General features: G+C 43.0%; 1 protein-coding gene across 4 annotated transcripts; it reads left to right on the forward strand.

The window, feature by feature from the left end:
• LOC114427386 (pleckstrin homology domain-containing family G member 3-like) lies at positions 1-27,275 on the forward strand. Of its 4 annotated transcripts, none has more exons than XM_028395424.1 (19): positions 1-236; positions 5,117-5,184; positions 14,403-14,953; positions 17,489-17,589; positions 18,721-18,790; positions 18,889-18,935; positions 19,026-19,176; positions 19,331-19,462; positions 19,766-19,948; positions 20,055-20,147; positions 20,514-20,600; positions 20,687-20,717; positions 20,915-21,016; positions 21,120-21,152; positions 21,948-21,958; positions 22,294-22,656; positions 23,392-23,508; positions 24,413-25,853; positions 25,974-27,275. In XM_028395424.1, the coding sequence occupies exons 2-19, from the start codon at positions 5,136-5,138 to the stop codon at positions 26,615-26,617; spliced, it is 4,206 nt and encodes a 1,401-aa protein (XP_028251225.1). In that variant the 5' UTR covers positions 1-236; positions 5,117-5,135; the 3' UTR covers positions 26,618-27,275. The 4 variants fall into 4 exon arrangements, with proteins under 4 accessions (XP_028251225.1, XP_028251226.1, XP_028251229.1 ...); XM_028395425.1 differs by having other exon boundaries at positions 22,294-22,569; XM_028395428.1 differs by having other exon boundaries at positions 24,413-25,864; positions 25,974-26,108.
• Positions 27,276-27,899: the final 624 nt, after the last annotated feature.

Here is a 27,899-nt window from a genome sequence, read left to right on the forward strand (position 1 = left end):
GTGCTTGATGCTCGGACGCGGTTCGAGCTGATGAGCTGCGCTGTTGGGATGTCTGCGTGTTGCGTGTGTGTGTATGTTTGTCACAAACAGTGTGTGCGTGAGTGTGTGTGTGTCTGGTCGACATGTACCATGTGAAAAAGGAGAAACCAGCGGAGTAACCTGAATATTTTCAGCAGGATATCAGAGTGAAGAGTGTTTAGCGGGGGGACAGCGGGCGGCGAAAGGACAGGAGAACGGTATGGACTGTTTCTGACAACTTTACCAAATCTGTGATGACCTTAAAGTTACACTTTGGGGAGGTTTCTTTACATTTATGTTGGTTTGATGGCTGTTGAGTGTGTTGGTATTTGTCATCCACGTCTTGAGTTGCTTACAAACTACTTGTCACAGCTAAAAACACAGCGCAACATACTAAAATACTGTTTGTATTTTAAAAACAATACAAAATCTACGCTGTGGGGAAAAACTCCATGTTCCTTCAGCTTTGCTGGACTCACAGCTGCAGGTTTTAGGTGCTTTTCTGCTAACCGGACTGGTGCTCGGGCTGTAAGGTCAGCAGTGGGCAGGAGTTTCAGTCAGATAAGTTTTGTTTGTTTTTAAGCAAAACTCTTTCAGCTGGATGAACTTTGGTCAGCTGCTGCAGTCTGTGTTTTTTCTTTTCCTTTTTTTTTGGTGGAGGGGGGTTTCATATTTTCCGCTTCAGACCTGATATCATGTGAGAAAAAGTAACCATCACTCTACAGTTGAATCATTTCCTCTTTCCCCGCATCCCGTTTCCACTCCTGTGGTGCCCACACTCGGCCCCATGCAGCAATCCTAATTGTTTTTTCTAATGAGCACCCTGGTGAGGTTTTAAATGCAGGCTGTTCATAGGTCAATGATTCTCCCCACCAGCTGCTGAAGAAGAATGGGATAAAAATCAATCAATTACCACTGAGGAGTTCCATCTTTTGCTTCTTTGACCTCACTTGACCTCTCAGACAATAACGTCTCAGCTTCATCGGATAAATGTTGCCTCCGTGCAAAGAACAGCTCTCTTTTTTAGGTGGACCAGACAGGAAACTGCCCAAGTGTGTCTTGGATCTCAGAGCTGGCGGTTAATTCCTTCTTTCAGAGTCTTGGTATGCTGCAGCTGTGATAAAGTTACCAGAGCTGCAGATTACAAAGAAAGTTTCATCTACACAGACCTTCTAATTTAAAAACCCTTCAATAGAAGCTTTTGCTAAGTCGTCCTCTTTGTTTCTCAGCGGTTCAGCATTTGATGCTGCATAGGCCTGGATCTCAGGGGGACCTTGAAGTTTTTACAATTTACAGCTAGGGTTACACTGTGAGAGGTGACCTTGCGTTTGTTTGAAAGCAGAGAATGTGTGAAATAAGTGATTTAGCATTCCAAAAACCAGAGGGAGGCCTGACTATTGACGAGCCCCCATGATGGCGAGAGGGGGCATTCTGCCTGCAGATGTGGGGTCATGTAACTTTAAATGGGCACACTGCAATTCTATTTGAAGACATGAGTGTCTAATTTTACCCAGCAGTCCCATCCTCTCCCTGGCAAACACTGCATTTAATATGGAGGACTGCTCACCGTCTGGTGGTCGACCATTTATAATTTTAAAGAACTGGAAGTCTTCACTTGTCATCTGGACCTTAAGATGGCACTTGCCACTCTCACTTGCCAGGTATGCATTCAGTGGTAGTATAGCTCACAAGTGGGGAGGAGGTGAAAATGGCTAAAAATTACTATTTGTCCTTTTTCATTCCAGTGGGAAACCATTATTCTCCCATTAAGGGCTATTTTGGCTGAAGTGCACCATATGTGCACCACATCTAAGCAGCACGCTCGAAAAAATGCAGTGAACAAAAATAAGAGGCTCATGTTGTGTGTCTGTGGGAAGGTTAGGGCAGTGCTCTACGATCTTTTGTAGAGTTTGTGGATTTGATTGAGATGAAGAGCAGCCATCGGGATGTATTGTTTTCTCTGGTGAATGAAAAGCTATCAAAGTCTTTGTGTCAGGAGACAAACTGCAGGAGTAATGTGGGAAAGAAGGCACACACAGAAAGACCGTTTTTCAGGGTGTATTTTCTGGAGGGCTAAGAGAGTAAGAGAGAGGTCATGCAGGATAAACATGGCACCGATGCTGAAATAATAAAGACTCATTTAGCCTTGAGGACCCTGGACTCCCACAAGCCTTGCCAGGTTGGCTCTTTATTTATCCTGAATGTAAACATCCATCCTGAGTGATGGTGTCTTATTGAAATGTGCCCCACCGTGATTGGCTGAAGACATCCCAGTGGGCTTATGTCATACTTCCAGCTTACCGTGGGCTGTTTAGGGGTAGACGCTTTATGCATTGTGATGCGGTAGGTCTTTGTGAGAGAGAAGCCCAGCAGGAATTCTCTGGTCTATTTTTAGTTTCTCCTCCCATCAATTTGTTCTGCACCGGGGGGAATCAATTTGGGATTTTAATTGTTGCACAAAGGGCTGATTAAGATTCAGATGCTGGGTCCAAGTTGTTTTTGTGCATCATCAGTTGGTGTGATCAGTGCAGATGTATTTGTTTGATTAAATGTGACATGTTGCCCAAGTGGCATGTCTCGCCAAGAGACGTTGACTTCCTTTGTAGACGTGTTTCACTTCTCCCAGACTGTCAATAGTGAAAAAATAGTCCAGATGACTATCACTCCCAGTGGGATCATTTTCCTATAACATGTCAAGCGTAGGTCAAGGTGTTTGTGTGTATTTTTAAAGCGTGAGGCTTCTCTGTGGTGACTCGGTATAAAGTGTGTATCTCAGCCAGCATCTGCTCCCGTTAATCATCTGTTTGTTTTGTTTTAAAGAAAGGAATTCAGGCTTTGGACTGCCTGGATCAGTGTAAAGCCCGTCGATTAGAGGAACAAGGAAGTTTATCAGCTCGTCTGAAGAAGTGATCCGTTGCAAGTCTTTCTTTTAATAACTATCAGATTGGCTCTCGTGGCATCTGTCTTCAATTACAGGGCAAGTTGCAAATTCCCATGCGGGAGGTTCATGCTGCGGGTAATGCAGTCATCAGCTGTGGGAACCAAATGCTCTCCATTTGTTTGAAATGGCAGCTAGTTCAAGCACAGGTGGTCAGCATGGCATGAATGTCAGTCTGTATGTAGGTGTTTTCTTTAGGATTTGAATTTTGGCCATGCCCCCTCCCTAGGAAAACAAGGATTTGAAATGGCCATATGTCACCAGAGAGAAGGTGAAAGTTAATGATTGTTGAATTCTGTCCAGATGTTTAAATCCAGACTCTGCTAAACATTTTCACTGTTTCTACACAAATCATCTCTTGCCTTTGATAAGGCATCGGAAAAACATTTGTAAGATCTAGACGTCTTATTCGCTGTCTAGCCTCTCATTGACCAAAGGCAGATTAGCATAGTTTTGGCTTGGTCATTAGGTGGGGTTAGCTCAGAGGTCGTAGCGGGTGGGATTATCATAGGATTGTATTAGTTCACAGAGGCAAGTTCAAAGCCTACATCCTCAACATCAGGACTACTCATGTAGGTTATACACTCTAACCAGACACTTGAAAATCAATTGGCCAAGCTTGGTCCGCGACTGAAGAGGCCTCAAAGAATGTCATTGTAGTAGAGCTGCTCAGTACCGGCTGAGCAGTGTTTACAGCATTGGTTGCACTCTTTGCTCCGCAACAAGTTTGATGGTTGATGGTTGGATTAGTCGCATTTTAATCATAAAGCTGGATGAGCTAAAGTTTACACACACAATGTGCTTTATGTGGGAGTCTATTCTTTGTTTAGTTTAAATACTTCCCTTTCATTATAAGAAGCTTTGCTGTCAGGCTGATTCATTTTTAATAAAGTGGTTTCGCTCATGCTTGCCGGTTACAGCCATGTTTGTTGCTTTACTTACCGCCACACATCATAAATCAGCAGAAAATTGTGGAAGCGTCAACATGAATGTGTATCCTGTTGCTGTGTGCCCATATTTTTGCTCGCGCAAACAACACATTGTCTCATAGTGATATTAGTGGTGTGAAACTGCACTGGGCGTGTTAAATAAATAAGTTTAACATGGCTTGTGAGTCCAAACAAAAACCTGTGTTTCATTTTAATAGGCTGGAAAGATTACTTCCACATATTCCCTTGTGTTGCAGTCTCGTAAACAGACTTCAGTTTAGTCCTGGCTGCAGCTGCAGGATCCCACAGCGCAGCAGTGATCTTAATGTTCAGGTCCGGTTCTGTGACTTTTCTTCTTGCATTCCTGCACATCTTAATTGGCAAACCTCCTGGCAGCCAGCTCAGATTGGCCCTGGCTGGCCTGGCTGTCAGCTCGGCACAGTGGCCAGCAGATGCAGTAGGAACAATGTCCATCCTAATCCCTGAAGAATTCCTGCCCCTCTGATCTAGCTGGCCCAAGAATGTGATGTTTAAAAGGCCGGAGGCTCACCAGGAATCACAGCGAGGCAAGTTCTCATGAGTGCACTGGTAATTTGCTGTAAGGAGACAGAGAGGCAGTGATGTGAGAGAATTGGCAGTACACCGGTTCCAAAGCGGACACAGCTCATCATTAAGAACACCGCAGGCTGGCATGAGTGAGCAGAAAAATACACGCCACCAGGGATGAACCTGTAATCTCTCCGGATAGATACACTGATAATGAGAGGCTTGTTTTGATGTGACATTCTAAACATGGAAGGAAAACAGGTTTACTGACATTGTTTTAATGGTTTTCACAAATGTTCTCATGTACTTTGTTGCTGCCGAGTCTTCCCCAAGTGTCCTTTCATGGATAACTGCACTCTTGCTTTTTCTGCGCTGATTAGCTTGAGCTCACATCACAGTTGACTCTGCATAACTGTGTACCTCAATGCCAACTTCACTGTGCATTACTGAGTGAGTGGCTTGATCCTATGCAGAGCTGTAAGCAGGGGAATGGGAAGAATTCCCCTGTTACATAAGATCTGAGTAGACAGTGGCTATTCGAGAGGGAAATATGAGTGAGCTGCTATGAAGGACACTATGTACATTTTTGAATGTGAGAACACCACACTGAACTGCTATACCCTGCTAACGTTTCTGTAAGTGTTGCCATGGAGATTCTTTGACTTGTCATGCTTTCTTTTGACAGCTCCAGAGGCCTGCGTGCTATGCCAGAGGAGTCCCATTCTGCTCTCCACCAGGGCCCAATGGGGGAAGGTAAGATCACTGCTTCTTTATTTAGTATGACCCAAATAGGTACCCATAATGAACTGACCATTTTTATGACACGACATATTCATAAATCGGTTTATTCCTTCTGGTGTATCTGGTTTCTTGCGCACACAAGAACATAACATAACACAGAAGTACAGCAGAGGTGAATGGAAAAATGCTGGAAATGGAAGAATAGAGGAAATGTCGAGGCCTTGAAAGGCAGAGCCGAGAGAGCAATGAACTCCCCTCCTACAGTCCCGGCTGGCAGAGAAGCTCTTTGTGTGGCTGTGGAGCTCGGCCAACCCCCTTCATACAGCTGAAACCCCTGAACAGTCACACATCAAACCAGAATGTGTCAGACCCTCTGACAGCCAAGATGGTTAGTCTAGCCAGCGGTGCTGACCTTGTATGCTGGGGGCCACTCAAATTACATATTATTTTAGTGTTCATTATCTTCAGACAGAAAGCCACAGCACTGACACAGGGCCTCTTTGTGTCTTTTCACCAGCTCTGTCCCTCAACTCCCCTCCATCCCCACGCCTCCTCTCCACTGAGCACATTTGGCACTGTGCTTCCACTTTGGCTTAAGAATACCAATGTGTCAATGGCTGCTTTTTTCCCCCCACGCCTGTCCCTTTGGTGCAGCTTTGGCCAGAAGAGGCTTTTGGCTGGGGGACACGTGCGCCGCCCTCATGAAAATGCGTGTCTCTGTTTCCTCAAAAGGCCACCCGGCACCAACATACTCACAGCTCATTTTTTAGTTCAAATGTGTATTCCAACATGACCCTGCCAATGACAGGACACCCACTTGCAGCTGAAACATTTTCAGAGCCCCCCCCCCCCCACGCTGTGGATGGATGGATGGTAATTAAGGGGCAGGGCTGCTGGTAATGTGCTATCTGTGCAAGGTGATGATTGGATGTGGTTAACAGGCAGGAGGAATGCACATGTTGAAAGGAAGCCCCTCCACCCCCATCTGGTCAAGGTAAACAATAAAAAGGTTAGCATGCAGCCCTGGTTCCTTTACAGGATCACAGGATTTTGAATAGAAAAGAAGCTGTTTTGTCTGTTTTACTGATGCACTTTTCAGCTGTTGAAAACATATTTTATTGATCTGCAGTTTAGATATTTTTCCATACAAACTGCATGATGGAAGCCTTGACGAGCCTTCATAGGTTCCGTCGAACTTTCATCAACATGTTGAAACATGAGCCTTAATAACACTTAATACAACACATTGTAAAACAAATGTACGTCTAGACCGTCAGTTCAATGACAGTCAGTGGCTCAGTCAGGCATTAACAGACCTGAGGCTCTCTCAAAGATAAGGGCTCCCTCTGACCTACTTAACCCCAAAGCAGGAATGTAGCTGTGTGTGCAGAATGTACAGCTTTAAAGGGGTTCTAGGGGGACGGATGGATCATCTCCATTCACTGCAGCTTTTCCAGATCAGCGGGCATAGGGTTGTGGACACAGATAGATGATGGCAGGGATGGCTGCGTCTCTGAGTGTGTGCTGGTTAATGGAGCTCCTGGACTGGAACTCTTTCTCTGCTTAATTGCCTGTAGTGTTAATCACAGGCAGCCTCGAACTTGCAGCAACTCCTGTTCAGGAAATGTTTGAACTGGTGCACTGATACTGTCTGGATTTCCCAGCACATCTATATCCTGTATTTCCACAACATTGCTCTTGTGTTGAATAAGTTTATGTGAATGTGTTATATAACGTCATAAACATAGCTGCTATTGTAATTTAGAGCGCTGCATTCACTGTATTTCCTTCATTGTTTGACTCAAACCGCCCTGCTCCTTACAAAAGAATTTATTTCAATGTAAATTATTTTATAGCCTCCCGCAACAGCATTCCTTCTATAGAAGTCTTCCGGTGGATTAGCCACATTAGTTACAGGCTCTTGTTGTTCCTGTTAGAGGCCTCCTCAAAGCTCATTTGAATCTATAAAAGTTTTTAGCAGCTTTCTCTCTAACACTTCATATTTAGCTGCATGTAACTATGCTGTGCGTACATATACATGTATTCTAATTATGCTGCAGACATAGTGGCAAACCAAAATAATGTTCTAATCATTTTAATGACATGTTATTGTAGAAGAGCATGAGCGTATAAATTCAAGTCATAACTGACAGATATATATGTTTATTAATGTCTAAACACAAAGAAAAACCACCATCACACCCTTTACCACGCTGCATGTGATAAACGGCTTGATGTGAGGTAATGAAGTGTCCCTTTCTGACCTTCTCCCCTCCACACTTCACACAGCTGTTCTGCCAGCAGCCCCTGTGGACTCAGAGCACAGAGGTGCTAAGAGGACAACAGCTTGATTGTAGACTGTCAAACTGGTGTTAACTTTTACAATAGACTCACACCTCAGAGGAAATGATTGAGTTTTGAATAGATCCCTGCTTGCTATGTGCAAGAGTCTGAAGTGCTCTTGGGGGGTGGTTTGTAGATGGAGGAGTTTCTTAAGTGGATCATCACATGCCAATGCACTGAGGTCAGCTGGCACGGCAGGATCCTTAGAGATGCTGGCTTTAGCACAGGGGAGTTTTACCGGATTAAATTTGAGCTTTTGAAATCTGAAACATGTCACTTCTGACAAATTTCAACATTTCCTGATTTTGCTTGGTACAGTTGAACAGTTCTTATCTAAATTAGAAGTATTCTGATATATACCAGCACAAATGTTATTCTGACGTGAAGTTGGTTTCACTTTAAACACTGAGAACCTTCTAGTACAAATTTCTGACCTTGACTGTCAGCGAGGAATGCAGGGTCAGTTCGTGTGTATTCACCGCCTGTTGTCTACGCAGTTTATTTACTGACCTTCAGGTTAATTATTAACGCAGCATTAAAAGCTCCTTGTAAGGCCAAATATAGTTGTAAATCAGACCATCTTGTACATATGAAAGCAGGAAACTCTTGAAGTGACCTAAATTCCTCTCTCCTTCAAAGAATAAGACATCAATCCAGGCCATCGGCCTTGGTGTCTAATCACCGGAGTTTTAGGCTCATGCTGTTTGATAATGGTTTATAAAGGCTTGAGGCCTAATCCTCTGAGGCACCCTTTATGCCTGCATCTCCTACCCTCCTGAGGGGTAGCTATTCACCGTTGCCAGGTGGGGAGGAGTTTTTCCCAAGGAGATCAGTGCAGGACTCCATCCTTTGCCTCCCAACAGCCACCGGGGGAGGAGCTGATTGCCGGAGGTGTTGGAAAAGGAAGTTCAGAGTGGATCTTGAGGTGTGAAAGGGCTTTTTTAAAATGTAGTGTAAAAAACATCTCTTTTCTCTCTTTTTATCCCCCAAGGGAGACAAGGTGACACACTTTTTTTTTAAATTTTAGATACTTTAATAATCCCAGAGGGAAATTGTTTAATTGATGGATGTTTGTGGATTAGCAGTCACCTCAAGAGCTGGTGTGAATTTTTTTTTTCTTCTTGCCTGAGACCGAACACACTTATCATCTAATTAGGAGCTGGGACTTTCCACCTTATTACGGTACATGCTTTTATGTGGTAGGTGAAAGTCCCACTAGCCCCCACTAACACCTGGCTTTTGTTCTCAGTGGGAAAGGCGCCCTCAGTTCAGATTGGCACGGTAACACGGCACCAAGGTGGACACAATATTTGAGTTTTTTCTAGCATTATAATGTGGCACTTGTTCTCACCTCTGACCTCTGCGTAAAGATGAGGTGCTGTTGGTGCTGTTGAGAGAATGATGTAAAGGGGGAAAACTTGTCTAGCAATGTGAAAGATTTTTTTTGTGAAGTCAAAACTCAATTCAACAAGCTTGAAAAACAGAAAAACATGTGATCCTAAGGGGACTGAAGGCTGCCTAGACAGTGCCAGGTGCTCAGTAAATGTACCTGATGAGTCAATGTAAGGAAACAATGCACCGCTGTCGTGTCAGTTTTACCTTCAATAATCATCCAGATCTGTAGATAGTGTCTGGGCTCTGGAGAAATATCACAAGGAGACTTCAGATGTGATTCATTGTCCACTGGGTTCAGATTCATCATGGTTCAATACATGAGTCATTATGAATCAAGCAGGAGTGGCTGCGTGGAGGTTAATAACTGAGCAGGCTGAGGCTTGTTTTTTTCTCTTTTCTTTGGGATGCTCTGTGTCCACAGTGCTGTTACACATTATTTGTGTTTTATTTTTTTAAAAAAGTAATCAACACTGATACAAACGACCACAGGAAGCAAATATTTATTTGGTGAAAACAAGATGCTGTTTCTGTTACATAATCAGCTTTCCAGTAGTAGGAGCAAGATCTGTTTCTAAGGCTAAGTTCTCCTTTAGCTTTTGTATATGGATTTGCATGCTAAACTTAAATATGGACTGGTGTTGTTCCTGTTTTTTGACCCTGATTTGCTTAGAAAACAAAAGGGCACAGGCCTGACAGGAAAACACAGAAGTAACATCAGTACAAACCAGATGAGAGGTCTGAGTAAACTGAGCTGAAATAAGTCATACAGGTGTGTCTCCTCTGGAGCTGAGATGTACACGCTCATCGTTTATCGAAATCTAGTCACAGGCACTGGAGGAGTGGAGGATGAGCTTAAGAAATGTATTCTGAAATCTTCCTGAATTTGGGCACATTTTGTTTGTTTGTTTTTTGTCATCACCTCCACCTTTAAGGTAGGCAAAGATTAATTTGTTATTTTTATCACAACAATGTAGGTGTATTCATGACTAACTTTGCTTTACAGTTACACGACAAGGTTTATCATTATCTTTTGTTAATGCTTGTAATATTTTATTACTGCTGCAGCTTGAAACCAGCACTATAAACTTTAAGTGTTGTTATTTGTGTGAAAGGCAAGCAGGCATCCTGTTACACAATTCACAATTTACAAGAATCTTGTTGCTCCCATCCTGTTACCTGCAAAACAGAATTTGGATGAGCCAGATACTCAGACAGGAGAGAATAGAAAGCTATGGCTTGTCCTGTCTGGAATTTACATGGTTATCCGCACAGAAGCTGGTTTGCATGAAGTGATGTGAAAATATCATATCATCAGAGGGTTATGCAGCTAATGTCAGAGCTACGTGCTGTGGCTTATCAGCTTCTCAGAGAAGGTGGTAATGTTTAGCTGGAACAAATGATGTATTGGTATAGTTTGCCAGATCATGTCAGCGGAGCTTGCAATAACATATTGTTACTTGACCTTGAGCAATAATGAAAAAAATGTTTTTACTCAAGCCGCAGTATTTTCTAAATGAAGTAATGCTTTGTGCTGTGCAGATAACTGTAGCCTTTCAGAAAAGTTAATAACCAGGTGCTAAAGTCTTCATTTCAGTGTTGCTATTCACCTCCTGTTAGGCACTGCATGTAACCATGATGTCAGAGGCGACCAGGTTTATGAACTGTCTGCATTGTTAGCAGTGTGATAAGCTCAGTCTGAACTGGAACACATGTAGACCTCATTGCTAGTTGTAGACTGATCAGTCATCTAGCTGTAAATCAGCTGTCTCCTTAGCCATTACACTATGACATGTTCCTCATGCTGACAGGCGTTTCATCAAAATCATTTTACTTAGGTAACAAGTTCTATTAATGTACAGCAGAGCTGCATTGAAGTGTCCACTCCAGGGGATTTGGATTCAGAGAGGCACAAAAGAGAACAGAGGTCATGCGTGTAGCATTAACACACCTTTGTCTGTAAATGTTAACCTCAGCTTAACAGTCGGGAAACTGGAATTTAAAGAATTACGATAAGGGATTGTTTTTTTTTATCCTGGAATTCCAACTATCTTGCTTTTTAACATTGGTAATCTATGTCTGACCTAATGTAATCCGCCAAGGACCACACAGTCGCTGTAGTCCTGCTGAGGACTTTGTGAGGACTAAAAAGTTGCTGCTAGTGATTCGGAAACGTCTGAAATGTAGTCTAAATACTACACTATCTCTCCAGCCTTGACTTGGTTAATGGTTATGTCTGTGAGTTATTGACGCACGCCTGACACAAAGGAGATTGTTGTGCTAAGCTGAGGGAGAATACTCGTGTTGTGAAATTATAGCGTGTATGAATGGAAAAAATCACATTCTTGGCTTGGCTAACATTGATTTTTTTTTTCTGGAACATATAATTAACTGCCTATATACTTAACATTCTTCACCTACAATCCAGAATAACAGGTCCACTCACTGAGCAGGTCAGTAGGAAAAAAACAGGAAGTGTCATATGTAATCAAATATGCAAACATGCTAACATGATGCTTTGACAGGTTTAATCACTTTGGAAGGTGTAAATATAAAGAATACTTCTTTCACATGTGTCAAATATGTCATCGCGGCTGACGCACCTCCACCTGAACATCAATTATCCACTATGTTATGCAGGGAGTTATTTAGTTGCTATGATACCTGCACCGTTTTCCAAATATATCCCTGCATAAGTAGGAGAGCAGTCCTTGCCTACAAAAAAAGATAAAACACACAGACAAAAAAAATGTGTTTAAAGTATACATTTGTCAGCAGATGTCATATCTGACAGCCACAGCCGATTATTAGTGTAAAAAAACAGATGGTTTAACTACAGCCATGCTATAGTGTTTTCATTTTATAGGTCTTTCCCTGCAGTTATTGCCAAAACATCACTGGCGTTTGGGCTTTAAGAGATGGATTCCAAGAGCAACTTTTCCTACCAATAAAGTTAATAGTGACAAATAGTCCTGCAACAGGCAGAAACCTGCACCAAACCCTGGCCAGTTGTGATTGCTGGAGGGCCTAATGCTTGAATGTGACAAAAATTTATTTTTTGTTTATGTTCCCATGGCTGTTAAGTCATCGCCTGCAGAACAATGCAGCCAACCAAGGGACACTAACAAGGCTAACACATACATGAGTCTAATAATAAATAAATTGATAAATACTTGCATGTGCACCAAATAAGACCAGACACTCACTCAAAAAAAACAAAAACATCAACAAGTGGAAAGGTCAAAGTGCACGCAGACCTTCTTTGTCCAAAGTGATAGGCAGCCTGGAAACACTTTGCACCACATCACACAGTTTATCTCAGACCACCAGGTCAGTGGCATTCCTCTGCACAGCCTGTTGGAACACATGCAGAATGTGGTCCACCACTGCTACTTTCCCCAAAAACATGTGGCCTGTGGTATCAGCTGTACAGCTTGTATTTGAAGTGGTTTAACAAAGCTGCAGGAGAAGCTGAGCTGGTCCTGAAGTCTTTAGTGTGTTTTCAGATAAGTCACAAAGTGTTTCCACTACAGCATGTTATTTGTTGCAGTCATGCATGTGTTGTTTTGTCACATTGGTTTTGCAAAATGAGATGGAGGTGTTGATAGTGTGGTGAAAGTGGAAGTTTGGTTTTAAGTTGAGCTGTCAGTATTCCAGTCTGCAGCACAGCAGCTTCATTATACAAGGATATTGGGTGGGAGGATGGAAAGAGGAAGGGAGTTTCACGAGAGTTTCACACAAAGCAAAGTTCAAAACCCAAAATTTAAAACACAGGCAGAAAAGGAAGCAGATGCCTCGTTGTAATTCATAGTGGTGTAGTGAGTGTAATAGCTCACCGCTACTCTCCCTTTACACCATCAACCCTGTGATTTGTCACGGAGCGTAAACAGAGCTTTCTCTGGTGGTCAGCTCCTGCTTGCCAGCTCATCTGTGTCTCCCAGTGAGGTTTAGCATGGGAACTGTGTTGTCAGGAAGGCCCGGTGTGGGTTGTGGAGTGGTGGAGTGTGAAGAACATGAGTTCAGTATTGACTCATGGAAAGTTACCGGATGCCAAGAAGTGTGTGTTTGTGTCGGAAAGGCACACAACAAAGGCACAACTTTTCATGTGAAGACCATCATCCAGCTGCATCTTTCCCTCTGAGCACTTTGGCTTCCTTGATACATTTTATTCCAATAGGGAACCACAAAGGGTTGAATACTTTCATAGTAGAAAAGTTAGCAAATGTTGTGAATGCAGCCTCTCATAGACAATGATAGAATTTTCTCAACAACATCAGGTAGCTGTTACAGCTGGAGACGTATTATGATATGATATATGATGATAAGATATTTGGGTTGAAAGCTTCTCAGTGTTTGACTAGAACAGAATAAAACAGTTTATTGTGGGCCCATGACATCACCTACATCTGTGGACTGTCAACACTAAATTACATTCTCCATCCCCCACTTGGCGATATCACTTACTTTAGACATTTCACTTAGTGATGGTTTATGCCTTGTACATTTCCATTTATTAGTCTGACCCCACATTACACGACAAAGCTCCACTTCTTTAGTCTGGTGAAATGCTTTTGACCCCTTTGCCCTCCAAATATTTAAGGAAATGGAGCCCTCTGCACAGTGGCATACACTGCTCCTTTCTCACACTGCCATGACTTCATATATTTAGGAAACGTTTGTGAGGAAAATTCCCCATCTGGCCAGGAAGGATGTGAAACTGAATATGGATTCCATTTCTCTTAAATTCAGCCATAACTCTGTAAAGACATATAAACAAAGCTCCTGGTCCCCTTACCCAATTATTTTTCTCCTCATCAGTTTCCCCCTGTTCTATTTTCCCAAAGTTCGGTCTTTAGCAGTCACAGAGTAAAAGGAAGTGGCTGGGTTTTCCATCCAATATGCAGTGTTGTAATTAGGCCATGTGAGTGATGATGTGAGGCAGCCTTTTACAGTAAGGCACTCCTCAGTGTCTTATAGTGTGGGAGTAGAAACAACAAGCTCTGAACTGATTTACTGATCCTCGACTGGCAGTCTGCTTAATGTACAGTGGCCAGAACCTTTGCAGAGTTATATTCATGTGAAGTCGTCCCGACGTGCTGTCTTAAAGCTTTGTGAACAAATGTATTATTGATTCAAAAGTATCTATAGTAACAGTGTGTTGTTCCCAAAGCTTGCCCTGAGTGTCTCTGACTACAAAGAAATACAACACAACTACATAATCGATTTTTTTTCCAGAGCAATGCAAATCAATTTCATCTGAACATGTTTGCAACTTATCATAAACCCTTCAGTGTAGCTCCACAGCAGCTGCCCATAAAAGATAAGCACAGCTTCCAGGTATACAAATGTGTAAATATGAAAGGCAGGCTTTGTCGGAGTCCTAATGAAGTTCGACATAAATAAATTCTTTTCCACTGAATGTGTGAAGTTCATACTGCATACCATCTCAAACACAGACACTTACCCTCTGTCTCTGTTTCTCTCATTTGTCTTAGAATCTCCTCAGCTATCTTCACCCCTCTCCTCCAGTGAACATGTCCAAGGACATGTGGATTTGGGCCCTGACTTATACGGCCAGGTCTGTTCGGAGCTGCTGGACGTAGATGGTGACCGTCCAGTGAGCCTGGTGTCCACTCTGTCCTCTGGTTCATCCCGTGACAGCCATAGCCTGTTTGGGAGCACAGTGGCCCTTCCTTCCTCCACCACACCACCCATACAGAGCGAGGAGGACATAGACTTGGAGCTGAGCCCAGCGGAGAGAACAGAGAGCCGCAGAGAGCAGGCTGGAAACCAGAGTCCCACCCTCACAGGTTCCAGGAGCCACTGGAAGAAACATCTGGAGCTCAGGGTGATCAGCAGCCAGCGAAACAACAACAACGCCACTGCCAACAGGAAGGCGAGTGGTGAAATACCTCATACCCCCGCCTCACCTGTTGTTACGGACACCATGGCGCCCAACCCAAAGCTGACCTATGTGGACCGTGTTGTCATGGAGATCATTGAGACTGAGCGCATGTACGTCAAGGACCTGCGCAGCATCGTGGAGGTGGGTGCAGTTTTGGTGAATATAGTCAAATTAAATTTTCCATCACAGCCATCCAACCGTTTTATATTATAGCATGTAAATCACCAGCATCCTGCTTATTTAAAGCACATGTTTGACTTGGATTAACATACAGCTATGACTTAATGTCTGCAACACTCTTTAACTGTGATTTACTGAATCAGGAGAGCCAGGAGCCAGAATAGGAAATTTTTCCTCAAAATAATGTCTGCTTTGATCCAAGCAGCTGTTTGTGGCTGCAGATGCATCTGGTGCTGGTAAAATGTCTTTCTGAAGTATCTTAATCCACTCTGATTTCCCTGCGTTCTAAACAAATCGGTAGGTTGACAAAAAAATGTTATGGTGCTTCACATCTGGCTGCTTTTGTTTTTAGATCTTTCATAGAGAGGAGTGCTGTCAGGCAGTTTATGATCTGGTTTTAGTGTTTTGTATGTGGTCTGTATATTTACAGTGCAGTGAAGGTTTACATCCTGTAGCCTGGGATTGTGGACTGTGCCTCTGGTCAAAACTGGGACACAGTTCGAGGTTATCATGACATGGATCTTAAGCTCTGTGATCTTGAAAATAGTAAAAACATCTCAAAGATGTAAAGAGTGGAAAATGGGCCAGTGATGATATTACTACTAAACAGACTTGTTTCTTATCTTTGTTGTACCTTTGTAGTCTGGAAATAGCTTCCAGACAGAGAAACCCTGATTCTCAATTTTTCCTGTGTAAAGAAATAGGAGCACTTTTGCAGTCGGTCTCCACTGCACACGGTAATGACTTTAACACGTGAGCCATTTCTGAGAATGACTGGCGGTAAAGCAGCCAGCACCTCTCCTCACCTTGTCTCAGACCGTGCTGGCGTCTAGCATTTGCTGTGGGAGGGAGCGCCGCCCCAGTTGCAGCTAAAGTAACGACTTGCTCTTGACAAACACTTCCAGGACTTCAAACTATTTCAGTTGACAGGAGCAGCAGCTCAGTCGGGTCTGGCCCCCGTCACACACAGGCCCTGCTGCAAGCTCCAACCTAGCCTGAACTCGCTGGCCCTCCCAGCCAACATAAACACCTCCATCTTTGCACCAACTGAAGCAATAACACAGATGAAAGGGGAGCAGTTGGGGTTTCCATAGGCTATAGTGTGGGAACACAGTCAAATACAGATGTACCCTATATCCTCCATTTGAATTCATGCAGCTTCTTTTATTTTCACACCAAGCATTGGATCTTATGAAGGAGCTCTTGCTTTAATCTGGCATTGTTTCTTTTGAGATCCTAATCTTCCGCTTTGATACCCTGACACTGGACAAATGAGCAGCTGTAAGACATGTCCTGCCTTGTTTTTTTTGTCCGTGTCACACTCACCTCTTAAAACTCTCAACTGTCAGTCCACGGGATAAAGAACAGCTGTTTGACCCCAGCTGCTTTCACATGCCAAAGAACATCCCAAACACCAGACATGAACACACCCAGAACAATCCTTCTCAGCTGAAACAAATATGTGGTTGGTGCTTATTAGCTTTTACAGTAGAACTGCCAGGTGGGTCATTTTTACTGCTGCGCCAACACTATGCACCAATGTGTTTGAAGACTTCAGCAAACATATTGTTAACTGTCATCTTCTTCTTTTTTTAAAATGGAAGTTTTAAACTTAAACAATATGTAATTGTTACATTTAGAGTTTGGATAATTAAAATAAGCACAGTTCAAAATGTTTAAATGCATGTGTTTAAGGTCACATGTGTATGATGTAAGGCTGGCGGGGAGTTTTCCTATAAGAGACTAAGAGAGAGAGAGAGAGAGAGGGGCGCTCCTGCTGCACTGGATTAGTCCATCCATGGTGGGCTGTATTCATTCAGCAGTATGATGTGATGACTATTTCCAATCCTGGCTGTCCAGCAGACTACTGCTAAGTGCATGTGTGTGTTTATTTGCACCAAATCATCATCTGTGCGTGCGTGCAGGCTGTTTACTACCACACTCTTTATTTAGTTTCTGCTATGTGCGTGTTTGTCTCTCGTTAGCCAGCTCCTTGGCTTGTTTGGAGTTCCACATGCGTGTGTAATTGACCAGGAGAGAGGGTAAACGTCCAGATGTTGGCACAGTTGACTGTGGTGATATATTTATCTACTTCTGGTTGCTCCTCATACCCAGGGGGAGTCATGTTCTAGTAGGGGAGCAGACTGTGGCGATAATTCAAGTCTGGGTACAACAGAGTCCCACTGTTCCCCACTCCATGGAACAAATCCTTATAAGGATCCTCTGAATATCACATATCTAACCTGTGAAGTAAATATTATTCTTTTTTAAAATGTGCTGACATCTCCTTCAACATTCACTTGTTCATGTGCTTTTGATGGCATCATATAAATAATTCACTGGACAAAGCAAAAATCATGTGAAAAAAAACATTGTTTCTCTGTTTACATGCTCCCTCTACTGGTAGGAATTAAGAAGTGCCTGTGCGATGCTTTTCTGTTAATAAATTTCAGTGAGGCTTCTAGACTATAACTTCATCTCTTTACTGTTTTCCAGGACTACTTGGCACACATTATTGATTTGAGCAACCTCCCCATACGTCCTGAGCAAGTGTGCAACCTTTTTGGAAACATAGAGGACATCTATGAGTTCAACAGGTAAATGATTATCAGTGACATTTATTTGGTTTAAGAAAGAATGATGCTTGATTGACTCACAGCAGATGCTGTGACAAACAATGGCACAGCTCACATTACGTTAAAGACACTTTTTCAAGTAGCCGAAAGCCATAGGAAGCAGCAGGGCAGCTGGCTTTACATTTCATCTTCTTATTTCATCAAGTGCTCAATGCTGACTGCTCTGCCTGCCAAAACACACATTAACATTCCTCTCTCTGTGCATTGTGAGGAGCCTCCCTGTAAGGTTCTAAAGCACAAGTGAGGAAAGATTACATTTGTAATTACTGTGTAATGACATTATAACCAGCTGTGAAAGGCTCATTTAGACAGATTTTGTTCCATTTAGAGAAGGGAGGCTTTTCCTCTTGGCCATGGTTTGCATTGTGCTGTGAGGGCCGTGCTTTTGCAATGAAAATAGGTTTTTGTTACAGTATTGTTCAGGTGGAGAATTCTTGTGCCAGCCGGCGGGTTTGTTTTCTTATCTTTGCTTTAGAGTTGACTTTGGCTCTGATGAAACCAAGACATATTTTAACAGTGTGTACATGTCATTCTAATATTTAACAGCTGTAAATTCTGTTGACCAGCAGCAATCATGCAATGTGAACGAATATTGCCATTGTGTCCATAATAAGTTTCAACACCAACACTTTTTGAACATGCTGGCACACTTACCGTACTTGTAGTCTGTGTCAGCCACTTTGCCTTAAGCTGTGATGTGTTCTGTAGACGTTAGCTGAACATCTTTCATGCAGAGAGGACTTATTTTTCCATTGTTCACACTCTCTGATGCTTATCACACCATGTAAAACTTTAAAATACCACTTTCAGGTTTCTCAAGCTCTGCATAAAGCTACTTATTGATGGGACTGTGAGCATGGAGAATTCCAAGCCTAATGAATGTTGTTGGTTTGAACATGTTCTCAGGCTCCCTTTAAGCAACATATGGCGCCCTCTTCTGGCACTTTTTTGTAACAACGATCTAATACCTGTCAAGAGTCTAAATCATTTAGAAGAAGATGTGAGGTTGTTACTGATTCAGATGTGGCTGCCATGGATTACATTCCTATAAAACACTCACCTTTCACCTTATTCCTGCGTTTTGTATTTCAGTGAACTGCTGCAGTCCTTGGACATGTGTGAGAACGACCCTGTGGCTATCGCTCAGTGCTTTGTAAACAAGGTGAGCAAACACATCCTCCACACACTTATTTACAGCAATATCAGCTCCTCAAGGAACTGCACACTTGTCAAGCATTGACCGGATTTGTGTTTCTGCAGAGTGAATACTTTGAAATCTACACCCAGTATTGCACAAACTATCCCAAGTAAGTAGTTAGAAGATGTTCTTTTAAGATAGTGTTGCTGTTGATGTATATTGAGGGAGCTGATGTGTGGACATATTTGCTGTCTTCCAGCTCAGTGGCAGCACTGACGGACTGCATGAGAAGTCAAACTTTAGCAAAGTTCTTCAGAGAGCGGCAGGCTGCGCTGAAGCGATCCCTTCCTTTGGGCTCCTACCTGCTGAAGCCAGTTCAGAGGATCCTGAAGTATCACCTGTTGCTTCAGGTACACAGCATCCTCCCCGATCATAATAACACTAACACTCCAAATTCTTCTTCATGTACACAATGGATTGCATGAACAGAAGCTGCATTGTTCAGGGAAGGAATTAACGAGTTCCCTGTCAGAAGTGTTTACTGTCCCTGATCTGTTTTCAAAGGAAATTGCAAAGCACTTTGACCCAGATGAGGAGGGCTACGAGGTCATTCAGGAGGCCATAGACACCATGACAGGAGTGGCCTGGTACATCAACGACATGAAGAGAAAACACGAGCACGCTGTCAGAGTGCAGGTCAGATGGAGCTGCCTCACATGCACAATACTCAGAAGTGAATTTATGTTGGTACATTCTCAGTCAAGGTGCATTTAAAACTTAATCACATCCATTTATCTTGTACTGTAGATCTGCTGTGTTTTGTCATTTTTCCTGGCAATTTTAAAAATGTCCAGTTTGGTTTTGACATAAATCCGGTATCCCCTTTGTTGTAGCTTCACCTTTAGTACAGGTGCTGTATAAATACTGCAAGTTGACAGCCCTTTATGCCTAAAGAACATAGCTGAGAGTGTGTGTATGTGCTTTCATGTGCATCTATAGGAGATACAGTCTCTTCTGATCAACTGGAAGGGTCCTGACCTGACCACCTACGGAGAGCTGGTGCTAGAAGGCACCTTTCATATGCTGAGGGCGAAGAACACCCGCACGCTCTTCCTCTTCGAGAAGATGCTCCTCATTACCAAGAAAAGGGGGGAACACTACGTGTACAAGACCTACATCTTGGTATGCTTTTTGACATTACCTCAATGTCTGTGTGATTTTAACGGGTTGTATATAAAAGCACTCGGTGTAGCCTTCCTCTTCATCACTACTTTCTTCGTGGTTGCAGTGCTCCACCCTAATGCTGCTTGACAGCGGCAAGGATCCCCTGCTCTTCAGTGTTATCCATTTCAAGCATCCCAAGCAGCTGAATACAGTGCAGGTAAATGTAGAGTTGCCACACCAGTAATTGTTAAGTTAGATCTACAAGTAAATCCAGGTTAGTTTACGGCAGTATAGAGATAAACAAGAATGAGACCACCTTGTATCAAAGCCACTGTGAAACAAACATGAACTCCTGCTGCCCTTTGGTTTATATATTTGTGAGGACAGATTGATACTACAGCAGGTTAATGAGGCCAACGATTTGAAGAATTACTTGATGTTAGAAAAGCAAAGTGTCTCAATATACTGCACAGTATACAGAGCCAGTGTCACATGACCATTCTGAATGTGTGTGAATGTGATGTGCTGTAACATTATTAACGTGAAGGACAGCTCTTCTAAAGAGAAGTGTTTGTTGTTCCAGGCCAAGTCTGTGGAAGAGAAGCGTCTCTGGGCCCATCACATTAAAAGGCTCATTCTTGAGAATCACAATACCATTGTCCCTCAGAGGGTAAACAACATCTGCATCTACATTTTTTTCTTTTGCTTATAACTATATATATATTGTTACAACACTTTTTTTTATTTTCCTAACAGGCAAAAGAAGCTGCCCTGGACAATTTAAATTGTAAGTAACTTACTCTGGATCATTTTAACCGTTGCCATAGCAACCATTGATGCTGCATATGAAGAGAAGGGGAGGGACGTGTACAATGTCCCTTAATTTGCCAAGAAGACGTATCCCATTACCTGTTCATGCATATGTAGAAAATTGTTTTTGTAATTGCAGCTCTGAGTGTAATGATGTATCCTTCTGCTGCTCAGATCCAGGGAAGTACCAGTACAGTCCAGAGAGGCTGAAAAAAGCAGATTCCTGTCAGGCTGACGACTTCCATCTTGCAGGGCGGAATGGGAGGAGGAGATCAGGTAAAACACAACTAATCATTGTACTCCGTATTTATTTGTAACACTCAAATGAGTGATTTCAGTAATTGTGCCTATACTGAGTGGTCTAATTTTTCTCTTTCAGAGCCAGTGAAACAAATCATAAGGAGCACAAAAGGTTAGCATAATATATATATTTAGTATGTTGTTAAGTATTTGTGTACACTAGTGGATGTTTTTTTGCCCAATAGAGGGGCAGATTTATTAACAGTTTAGACTAATCCACATTCTGGTTGCTGACCAGTGGTCCAGCAGCCCTGCAGTATCCTACCAACGTTATTTTATGCCTGTTGTGTAAGAGCTGATTATGTCTCTATTGAACTTCTGCTTTGTTCCCCTTCAAAGACACCTGGAAAACAGATCAAAAGACATACACTCCCACTCCGCCTCACCCATAATGAAGTTAATTATATGCCACAGTGGTGGAAAGCTTTGTCATACACAAGCTCTCTTCAATAGTCAAATCCAGCCCTGCCCTCAGATCTGTGCATCTTCCTGTTTTCATTGATTCTAATTGGCCGCTGCGAATGAGAAACTTCTGCTTTGCTCTCAGTCCAGATCAATTTTTAAAACCAATGTAATGAAGGAGCAATTTTCATGTCAACCTTCCTATCTGGGTGAGGAAGTAGGACATCACATCCTGGCTAATTGCATTATGTCCAGTTTGAGCCCTTTGAGAACAAGATGTTATCGGTATTGATCTAATCACGGGGCCTCCCCTAACACTGGGCCAGACTAACAACTACCTCACCCAGCGCTCGTTTGTGGAGGCAGAGACTGTGCTCTGACCATAATTGTGCAAGATGCATGTGGTATTCAGGTTATTTAGTCACATAATACCTGACTTGAACATGCTTTTTTCTGTGTTATTGACTCGTTTGTTTATCTCCTCTTTATCCTTGTCTCCATGCAGCTGTTTTGAAGGTAAGCGCCTGAAAACCAAATGTAATTTTTTTTTTTATTTCTAAGCTTTTTCATTCTGTTCCAGCAAAGCAGTTTATTTATAGGTCACTTGGCTGTGGTGAGATATGGTTTACACTGAGCAGTTCAAATTTTTCATTCTAAAAACTCACCTAAACATGAGAAGTCCAGCCTCACAGAACATGCTCTGACCCACCCTGGGTTGTATAAATCATATCTCACCCAAAACTAAAGCTGCTTTATGACAATTTCATTCCATGTACAGCCTTGCAATCACAACATGGCTCTAGCACTGGCCTTGCAATAACAAACCACATGTCTATGACTTCACGCTACAGCATGCAGACAGTGAGGGTGCACTGCTGGGGGATAGGTGCTCCCTTCAGCCAGCCACTAGTGTCAGTACACTGACGTCCAATCTAGGCGAGCCCCAGGCTGAGAGGCCATGTGTGGAGGATCAATTTCCCAGAAGGGACTCTCTGGAGCAGCTAAGTCCTACTGACAGTGACCCGAAACTGGTCTCTTCACCCAGTGAGGGGGGGCTGGAACAAGAGAAGGCAGAGGAGGAGGATGGGGAGAGTTACAAGGAAGATATACTGATGGGAGACGACCAGGTAGCCGACTTTGCCAGCTCAGTGTTGGCAGCCATCTCCTGCTGGCACTATAGAGCCAGGGCTTTGCTTTCCACTCACTTGACAACGGTGAGGGCTTCTGCCACCTACGGGTTTCCCATTTCCTGCTCCATTCCACTGGCTTCACCAACGCTCTCTGCCACTTTTTCTCCCACGCTGGCTCTCATCCCTCCTTTTTGCCTTCATAAACAGAACCACCTAACACCTGCTACCATTTGCACTCTCCACATGGAATGCCTCGGATCAAATTCATATTATTGCAGTGCATGCAGTGAAGGTCTCTAACAAACTTTAAAATGCATGAATGGAACTTAAAATCATCATCATTGTGCATGTCTTTGCTTGTATGGTCATATGATCCCAGTGTGCATACAGTCTTTTGTAATGTGTTTTCCTCACCCCCGTGCTTCATAATGTGTGTTTTAATATGTTTGATATTGTAGCTCATGCTGCTGAGACCATGCCTGCATTTGCATCTGAACAAGTGGCTTAATGTGCTTTGTTAAATGTTGTTTGATTACAAAGGTTAATGTAGCCATCTAATTTAATGATTGTTATAATAGCAAGAGCTTTGCTCTTTGATAATCATATTTCCCCTCTGAATTTTCATAATTAGGAAGTCTTTGTTAAGGCTAATTGTTGTAGCGGTATTGTTTCTGAATATGAATGAATGCACATCATTTCAACAGGAAGAATTTAATTTATTGTGTGACAATCATCTAGCTACCCACTGCCTCAGAACCATCTCTGTGAAGGATGTCAAATAAATAACTGTCTCTTTAATGCCATGTTTTACCATTTTAGGATGATGAGAACAGAGACACTGCTGAATTAAATAATACAACAGGAGAGGAGGCAGAAACCTGCAGGCAGGAGGAAAAGCATGGACATGTAGCTGTGAAAGAAGCACTCATCACACAGGTACTTAATAAAGCCTGGTGCATTGTTTATACACCCCCACCCAGCATTATTCCCACATGTGTCTCTGAAGCCACGTGACATGTATTCACTCTATTAAAGAATGCCCATCTATCGATGTTTTTGTTAAGGTTTGTTTCTGTCTATTTGCTGTTGTTATCTCTGTGAATTAGAGTGAGCTACCACATTGGACATATAAGTACTTTATGCTTCCTGCTTAATAGGTGCCCTTTGCCATGAGTGCAGAATTTCTCTCAGGGTGTATTTGAGTCATACCTGGAGCTAGAGTATATTAGTGCCTGCTGCATGATTGTAGTCCTGGAATTCAAAATACCCCGCACATACTGTCGCCCTGCACTCAGCAGTCCCACTGAGAAAGCCAACATTTGATTTGGGGGCCAACTTTAGTTCTTATCTGTTCCTCATTATTGGTAACTTTGCAAAACAGCTTGTGCATCTGAGCAGAGTGGAAGTTGTTATTCCTCATAACCTTATCTCCACTGCACAGCTCCATATTGCACTTTTAGCAATTGCAGGTTCTCCAGAAGAGGAGGCAACACCTGGAAACAAATTTACATTAATGGCAGGCTAGGGTGACATCAGCTATATGATCAGTGGCCACAGACATGATGATATTCACTGGTTCAGAGGAGAGTCGTTAGCAACAGGCCTTAAATGGCATCACAAGGCCGTTTGAACTACACAGAAATGGGTTGTTGTCATAAAGCTTAAGTGGGGCTAATAGGATTAAACACATGCAACATAAATTGTGGATGCTTTAGATTAAACCGTCTGGATGACTTAGAAAAGCACCATTAAGCTAATGGACAGTGGAGAGTGCATGCTATTAGAATGTGTTTTTTTTCTTATTACATCCCTCTTTGAGAACAGTCTCGTCATTTTTCAGGTCAATGTGCAGGAGCTGTGTCCTTTAGACTGTGTCCCTCAAGCAAAAGACCACCTGAAAGTGGATTACACCCAATGTCTTGAGTCTTCTGTGACCCCCTCTGAACAAGAAGCTGAAACCGTAGAATCTCAGGATACCTCTAAAGAAGAAGAAGAAGAAGAAGGGGGAAGTGATTCTTCTAGTCTTCAGGTGGAGGAGACGAGTGTGCTGACAAATGGAGAGCTTTCTGAGGAGGAGGAAGAGGAGGTACTTCCTAAACATAAAAGCATCCTGCCTTCCTCTGTGTTGGACCAAGCGAGTGTGATAGCCGAGCGCTTCATCAGCAGCCTGTCACGACGGAGCAGTCTGGTGTCCGAGGACCTGGGTTCCATCGCTTGCCCTTCACCATCAGTAGAAAATGACACCTTCCAAAGTCCTTCAGCTTTCATGGACTTGGAGAAACGGACACAAATGTTGATCAGCTCTTTACCAGAGCCACCAGAAACCACAGAGGCTGCTCTTTCTCTTCCTGCACAAGAACCTGCACTCAACCCTCTCACTGAAGGGGAACGCAGGTCCACACTCTCCAAACAAGATCGCCTCCTCATCCACAAAATCAGGCGATACTACGAGCACGCTGAGCACCAAGATGCTGACTTTTGCATTAAGCGCAGGGAAAGTCTATCATATATTCCCGCAGGTCTAGTCAGGCACCTGAGTCGACAGCTTAACAGTATTCCTCAGGAGAAGGCGGTCCCAGTCCACAGAAAACTCTCACGCAACAGGCCGACTTCATGGTCTGTGTTTGACCTGCCTGGACTAGAAAAAAGTCGAAACACTGAAACTTGTCATCAAATTGAAACGCAGAAATCAGCTGAAGCCAAGGCAGGATCTCAAAGCATCACAGAGGAGGAGTTCAGACCTTCATCTGACATGCTCAAAGTGTGGCAGGACATGGAGATTGAGGCGGAGAGCCAGGAGGTCGAGCAGGCTGAGGAGAAAGTTAATGGTTCAAACTCAGAAGTGATACAGGATGTCAACTCAGACACTTCAGATGTTAATGCCAGTAAGCAAGCAACTCAGATTTTAGAAGAGCCAAAAATAAACACTGCTTCAAATGTCTCCCCGATTTCATCACCTACTGCAACTTCCCCAGCAGAGGATAGGAGACCTGGTCATGACTGCAGACTCCGAAGGACCACTGTGTCTGACGAAAGCAGCAATTTCAGCCCCAGCCAACTACCTAAAATCATTAGCTTCCGAACAAGCATAGATGAAGACCAGATCCTACAAGAAATGGGAAAGATGAAAAACAAGGTGTTCCAGCTGGCTCGTCAGTACAGCCAGCGCATCAAAAACAACAGACCCATGGTCTGGCAGAGGAACCGAGAAACAGCCAACCAAGAAGGCTTCAAGAACATTGCTGCTGTTCCAGAGGAGAAGATGCAGCAGAGAAAAGGGGGTAATTAGGATGTAAATGATTGCCATATTACTTTCTTTGGCAGTAGCTTGTCATGTTGACTCATGTATAAAGAGAACTGAAAGGCTGTCTTTCTATGTTTGTGTCTTTTTATGTATGCAGGTAAAGCCAACCTGAGATTGCTATTGAATGGCTCCGATCATGCAGTCATTCATGAAGTACAGTCTCCAAGTCCAGTTCAGACCCCCAGCTCTGGAGCCAGTTCCCAGGGCACACTTACCTGTCCTCAAAGCCCACAGTCAGAGGCCTTTCACTGGCCAGACGTTCAAGAGCTGCGCTCCAAATATGCTGATTCCTCCCACTCAAAAGTGACCCATAGCTGCACAGTACCCAATGGGATGCTGGAGAGCTGCACCAACGGGTGTAATAGCTGCTCTCACAAGTACAGCAGCTCATTAGACCTTCACAAAGTTCTGACAGACTGCCCAAAGGAACAGTCAGAAACCTTGCACACAGAAAAATGTCCTATGGTGGGGGACTGTCCCACGCAGCAGACACTGCTTAATCCCCTGCTGTGCAGGTGGAGCTCCTTGGACCACATGCTGGGGTCTCTACCCCTCTGTGAAGTACAAAACCTTCAGGAACCTGCAAGGACTTGTTTTGCAGTCCAAGACGGGGACAGCATCCTCCAGGAAGGCCCAGACAGCACAGCAAAGTCTGCTGTCCTCACTTCAGGGAAGACCTCAGAAAGTAATCTAGTGAAAAGCTTACGGGAGAAGTTTCAGAGTTTAGGCACAAGCTTGTGAATATGTACATTTTTACAACACTGTCACTCACATGGAAGCATTACGCTACAGTTATCATAATGTTCATTGAATGCATTTTGTTTCTGCACATTGTTTTCAATATAGGGTGATAGAATGGGCACCAATGTAACATTGAAGGGATGTTATTGGTCTTTTTTGCCATATTTATACACTGGGTATTTGTCTGCACATTACAAAGTTTATATAAAATGGTGTACATAGTCTCCTGTATCAAATGAAAATGGGTGTTTATTTTATTATTATATCCATGTATTCGGCTCTCACCCACTAGCTATGAGAACTGTCAGCTGAGGCACAAAGGAGGAAAAGTGTAATTGTGGAGAGCTTCACTGTAAGCAGAGCTGTACACCAAAGACAGTTGCCTTTTGACTTTGAATGCCTGTGGTCACAGCAGTCCTTTGCTTCATGTTTACTTACTGTAGCTGCCTGTAAAAACACATCACTGGAGCTTTATTTTTCCACAGTAAGTTGTATATTTTTTTTTAACATTATTTATGAAACTGTATATTTGGGAGAGATCAGCCTTGTGTAAATACTTGACTAATAACAGCCCCTTTTTACTTTTTCTAATTCCAAAAATACATTTAATACTTCCCATATTTTCAATAAAAATCATTTCCACATGCTCTCTTTGACAGTACACTGTACACTGCTGTATATGTATGTGCAGTTCTGTGGCTAGAGTGAAGTCGAATCTTCAAAGACTTTTACACATCAAGTAAAACGGAATTAAAGCAGAGTGGAGGCAGTTTTATTGCTGTGTCAGGCACAAGGAATGTCCTGTAGACCCTCTGTATACTAAAATAATGGAGAAAAGACAAAAAGGTGGAGCTGCTCCTATAAAATAGGGAAATATGCTAAAACAAAAAGACAATAGAGTTAAAAGTTATTAATGCATTTTGTGTCTAAATGTGAACCTGGTTCCTGAAGGGGGTCCTGGCCCTCTTTAACAGCTCCCAGGCTTACAAAGTTGCAGAACAGGCTACTGTAGTATTTTAGTGTACAACCCATATGTTCTTACACGAAAGTAATTGCGTAACAATAGAAAATATAAAGCCAGACTCCTTGAATCAACCGCATAAGGGAGTGTCTTTATTCGTTTTAAATTGCTATCCTCTGAGATGATGCACAGCCCAGCCTCGGCGCCTCAGGTTACCGAGCGCCCTGTTGGAGCCAGCGCGCCGTTTACCTCTGATCTGAAAAGCTGCGTTCTGTTAACGCAACTAAACCGGAAGCCACACAGGACCAGCCTTTAACGTAA

This window comes from Parambassis ranga, chromosome 22 (assembly GCF_900634625.1).
Source record: "Parambassis ranga chromosome 22, fParRan2.1, whole genome shotgun sequence".
Classification (NCBI taxonomy): Eukaryota; Metazoa; Chordata; class Actinopteri; family Ambassidae; genus Parambassis; species Parambassis ranga.